The sequence below is a fragment of the Prosopis cineraria genome, unplaced genomic scaffold, assembly GCF_029017545.1.
Source record: "Prosopis cineraria cultivar Desert tree isolate PC_DT_omini unplaced genomic scaffold, ASM2901754v1 PC678, whole genome shotgun sequence".
Lineage (NCBI taxonomy): Eukaryota > Viridiplantae > Streptophyta > Magnoliopsida > Fabales > Fabaceae > Prosopis > Prosopis cineraria.
Window position 1 is genome coordinate 18,948 of NW_026556003.1, and position 5,326 is coordinate 24,273.

Here is a 5,326-nt window from a genome sequence, read left to right on the forward strand (position 1 = left end):
CGTTCTCACTGCATAAAAACTAGATCCAAACAAAAATAATTCTCAACAACTACTTTTGAATCTTGGACATGTGTGGGAGATCGTTATCTTCAATACCCACATGATAGTCGAAAATTGACAGACAAACCAATTTTGAGAAGATTATTGGGAGAATTACATTGAGGGCCCTTAAGAAGAGATTTTATAACAAGAAGGGCTCAAAGCCCTTAAATGTAATTAAATTCTAAAGCTCAATTATCTGAATGCCCTTGTTTGCTTTTCTTTTTTTCTTTCCCTAAAACAAACCCCTAGCCATCGATCTTTCCCTAAAACAAACCCCTAGCCATCGACGCCATCACTAGAGCTCCAACATGAACAGCCTAATTGTTGCTGCGAGCTGGGCACTATGGCTCCAGCACTTACAACATGATCAACGGCATTCAACTCTAGAAATTGGGGAATTGGGGCCATTTGGGACTAGGGTTCCCAAAATACCAAGTAGCTGTGAATTTTAGATGTATTCTTTTTCACATATGAACAATTACTTGTTAATATTTTGACTCAACTTGTCAATATTCAAAAAACAAGTCATCAATTTTCAAATACAAATTTGTTCTTTGATTGTTGACAAGTTATTAATATTATGCTATAATATTAATACCAAGTTATTGATATATGTTATAAATTTAGTTTCCAAACATTTTCATAGCCATTGTTAATTATGAATGTATTGTTATTTATATATGAACAATTATTTGTTAATATTTAGACTTGACTTATCAATATTAATCCAAAAGAATAAGTTGTTAATTTTCAAAGACAAAATTTTTCTTGACTAATGACAAGTTATTAATATTATGCTAAATAAAATAATATATATTATAAATTTAGTTTTCAAGCATTGCCATGGACGTCGTTAATTCTAAATGTATTTTTATTCATACTTGAATAATCACGTGTTAATGTTTCAACTTTATTTATCAATATTCAAAAAATAAGTTGTCAATTTTCAAAAACTAACTTGTTCTTTGATTACTGACAAGTTATCAATATTATACTAAATAAAATAATTTATATCCTTGATTATTGAGTAATTTTCAAGCATTTCTATGGCCATCGCTAATTCTAAATGTATTGTTATTCATAGTTCAACAATCACTTGTTAATATTTAGAATTCACTTGTTAGTATTCAAAAAAAAAAATTGCAACTTTCAAAGATCAACTTGTTTCTTGATTATTGACAAGTTATCAATATTATGCTAAATAAAATAATATATATGTTATAAATTTAGTTTCTAAGCATTTCCATGATCATTGTTAATTCTGGACATGTTGTGAAAACCCGAACAATCATTTATTAATATTTGGACTTGATTTGTCAATGTTCAAACACTTGCCAAAACATAATCCATACTTTTATCAAGCCATTGTTAATATAAATTTATTTATTTGTCAAAAATTATCTATTAAAAAATTTAAATTCAAACCATCTAAATCAAATTAATTAAATGATAGATCTAGATCTTAGAAATAGTATGAAAGGATGAGTCATTGAACCGATAAACCATTAAATAATGTCTTGATCAGTTTAATAGATTGTTTTGTTTATGATTGGTTTGATTATAGTTTGATATAATTTTGACTATTAACTATTAAATTGGTCTCTTGATCAGTTCAATGACTAATGAGGTTTTCAATACACACTTTTCTTGTTGTAATGAACATTTACTAGACTTTTTCCAAAGTGATTATTTATCATCATCCAGCACCTATAGATAAATAGATAATAGATAGATATAGAAGAATTGTCCACACTTATTGGCATGGCGGTTCAATAACGTAACTATGATAGAGAGGACCGTGGCTTATTTATAAGTTATTTCTAGTATGTTTTAAAAAAATAAAGAAAAATCTTAAATCTCATTAATTTTATCTTAAAAATTAATAACTTTCACCTTTACCTTCTAATTAATAAGAGCAAAAAGAATTATTTTTGTAAAATAAATGCTTTTGTTAGCATTGACCATGTGTTTTTGCACGATTCCAAAACATTAAATGAGGTAGAAAACAATTGAAAGGTATGCAACTAAGTTTTGGAAAAATGATAATTAAGGATTCCATAAAACTATTAATTATAATTAGGGACCCTAAATTACTGAAAGACCATAACCTTTATTTGGAATTAAAATAGTTGATCGAGTCTTACTTGAAAAATAAAAAAAAAAAGACATTATTAAAATTACTATTATATGTTGGAATAATTGTTAATATATTTTAGTTGTACAAAACAGGATCCACATTTGAGAATTTGATTAACAATAATCCTAAATCATAGTAGTAATTTCATTTGTTCCAACTCATAATACTTGGGATCTTAGTTTTTTCAATTGAAATCAACAATAGTTCCAACTTGTGATAGTGATTTCAATAATTTAGGATCTCTACTTATAATTAATAGTCTTATGGAGTCCTTAATTGTTATTTCCCCTTAATTTTTTTTAATTAAATTATTATTTTTAGAATTATTAATTTTTAAATTAAATTGCATCCATATGAGCAGAAAGATATGCAACAGGCAAGTCCGGCCCATAAACTCAGTTTTCTTAAATTTGATCATTTTTTGAAGTTTGGTCTTTATTTAGCCTAGGGAAAGGCCCGTAACCCATCAAAATAAATAAAAAATATAGATCCTTAATTATATCATAATCATAAGTCAAGCTTTTACATACTAATCACTCAAATATAAGTGTATAAAATGCATAGATAAGATAAGAGAAGAGAATGAATTCCAAATCATTAAGAGAGTCCTACATATAAAAAAATTTCATCACAAAACTATCAGCATTTAAATTAGAAGTTAAAGGAATCAAATATTCCACAGCTAAACTTGTTAACAAATCAAACAAATTAACTAAACCAATAATTGTTTCACAGTATCACACTACCATGAAAGCACTTTAAATAACAAATTCACGAGGAACAAAAGAGAAATAAATTTCATGGCCACAAACCTCATTTTAATTCACAAGCTAACCTATAAAATAAATTACAAATCATTCATGTTTTCTCACTTTTTTAATTATTTAATGTAATTTTTTAAAAAAATTAAGAAGAGCTAGTTTGGAAGGCTACCTGAGCTCGAGCCCGTCTTTATAGGGCCAAACATGTTGGATTTGGAAGCCCAATTATACTAAAAATCTATGATTTTTGAAGTCTTAACCCTTATAAAAATGGTTTAAACAAGCTACTCATCAAGCCCAATTGTACTACCGAGTATCTACACAATCCTTATCCAAGTTGGATCCTAAGCCCTCAAAATGATGAGAATGTATGCATGCTACTGAAAAAGAATCCGGTATTTCTAGATTAAATTTGCACAACCCATATTTAAGTTTTTTTATTATTGTAATTTTAATAATTTAGCATTTTAACATGTATATAATCTAAAATAGTGATAATCATCCGACTGTGCACTTTTTTAAAATAAAATTATTTGCTAAAAATTATAAAATTTTACTTTAATTTTGGACCATCTAAATTAGATTAATTAAACGATCCATTGCAATAAGATGAGGGTCTTGAGACTTGACTAGCTTCTGTACACATATTATCCACTACTACCATGGATTGTCTATATAAAGGTCAATTGGGCTAGTATTCCCTTCCATTCTCTGCTTCACATATTAGTTCTCTGTTTTGTTTTTTGAGATCTTTTTATCATTAATACATCACTGAGGTATGGCTCTTACTGGTAAACTGGAGATTGAAATTGATGTCCAATCATCTGCCACTGAGTTCTTCAACTTCTTCGTTAAGACACTTCACAATCTTCCCAACGTCGCTAGCTGTGTCCATGCTGGCCAGCTTCATCAAGGAGACGACTGGCACGCCATTGGATCTGCCAAGCACTGGACTTATACTGTTGGTAACACTCTTTAAATTTAAAGGAAATTGCGTCAGTTCTATTTATTCTTTGTATATCTTTTAGGTCTTGATTGGTGTCTGTATATTGATTGAAAAATACACCCCGTTTGCCTCCTAGTACCTCCTAATTAAGGCCTTTAAACCCTGATTTGAGAAGCCTTTTTGAAGGTCTATTTATTTAGTAAGTATCTAAAAAAAGCTTCAAACTAGGCAAGGCTTATGACAGGTTCAGGTTTGAACCGAAAAATAAAAAGTTTGATTTCATGCCGAGGCTTGAAGCCCTTGTTATAGGCTCAAGCCTATTTTTATTCTTATCTTGTACTTACATCAGTAGATTTTTGTTTTTTATTTTTGTGTTTGTTTCAAACCCACATGTCCATGTGAGCGCAAGAAGGAGGCAATCGGTATCTAGTTAATTGTCTTTGGTGGTAGTAATTTTGATGATTAATGATTTTTGTTAAATATTAAGACCGACTCTTAATTTGTGTAAAAAATGGGGACATGACAGACGGTAAGGTGGTGACATGTAAGGAAAGATTTGAAGAGATAGATGAAGAGAACAAAACATTGAAAATAGAGTTATTCGAAGGAGATGTTAAGGAGGAACACAAGAGTTTCAAGTGCATAATAAAAGTCACCGACAAGGAAGGAGGTGGTGCTGTTGCAAAGTGGAGCTTCCTTTATGAGAAGATCCATGCCGGAATCTCGGATCCAAAAGGCTACTTGGACTTGGCAAAATCCTTGGCAAAAGATGTTGATGCTCATCTTCTCAGTGCACAAGAGGGGAGAGCAGAGAACTAGGACAAACAAAACATGGATTCAAATTAAAGTAGGTACAAGATCAATGAGTAAACTAAATTAAAGAATAAGGTTGTGATGTGTTCTTGAGTTCATGTGTGTATTGTGTAATCTGAAATCGAAAGTGTGTGATGAGCTAAAGAATAAGGTCAGTGTTGTTGAGTTCCGTTCATCATGCAGTACTGTGGGATCGTCTGTCAAAAGTGTGTTTGAATGCTTTTATGATTCATGTATTAATATAAGGCATATATATATATATATATATATATGCTGTAAGTGTTGAATTAATGCTTTTTATTATGTTGTACTTATGGGTTATCTATGTCTCTTTGAGATGAATATATAGCAGTGAATCTTTATTTGTTGAATAAAGCCCTAGTCTGAAAATTGCTTTTGCATAAATGGATATTAAAACCATGTTTTTCAAACGACATTTTCGTTGACAGATGGCGAAAAATGCCCTGCAAAACTAGAAATGGAATGAAAAAGAAAAATATATACTCCCTCCCTTAAAAAATGTAAGGTATTTTTTGAGGAATTGAATGTTAAAAAATGTAAAATTTTTAGTCTTTGTAATTATTATTTTTTTTTCAAAAGTGTCCCTATTGATGAATAATTTTATAT

General features: G+C 29.7%; 1 protein-coding gene across 1 annotated transcript; it reads left to right on the forward strand.

Annotated features, from left to right (window-relative positions):
* Positions 1–3,642: 3,642 nt before the first annotated feature.
* Positions 3,643–5,074, forward strand: LOC129297996 (MLP-like protein 34). The gene is made up of 2 exons (XM_054936374.1): positions 3,643–3,905; positions 4,413–5,074. The coding sequence occupies exons 1-2, from the start codon at positions 3,719–3,721 to the stop codon at positions 4,703–4,705; spliced, it is 480 nt and encodes a 159-aa protein (XP_054792349.1). The 5' UTR covers positions 3,643–3,718; the 3' UTR covers positions 4,706–5,074.
* Positions 5,075–5,326: the final 252 nt, after the last annotated feature.

Excerpts from the sequence above, each read along its gene's own strand:
- LOC129297996 (XM_054936374.1), top strand. The coding sequence starts at position 3,719 with ATGGCTCTTACTGGTAAACTGGAGATTGAAATTGATGTCCAATCATCT. Across the intron at positions 3,906-4,412 it reads GCACTGGACTTATACTGTTG|ACGGTAAGGTGGTGACATGT; the intron begins GTAACACTCTTT and ends GGGACATGACAG.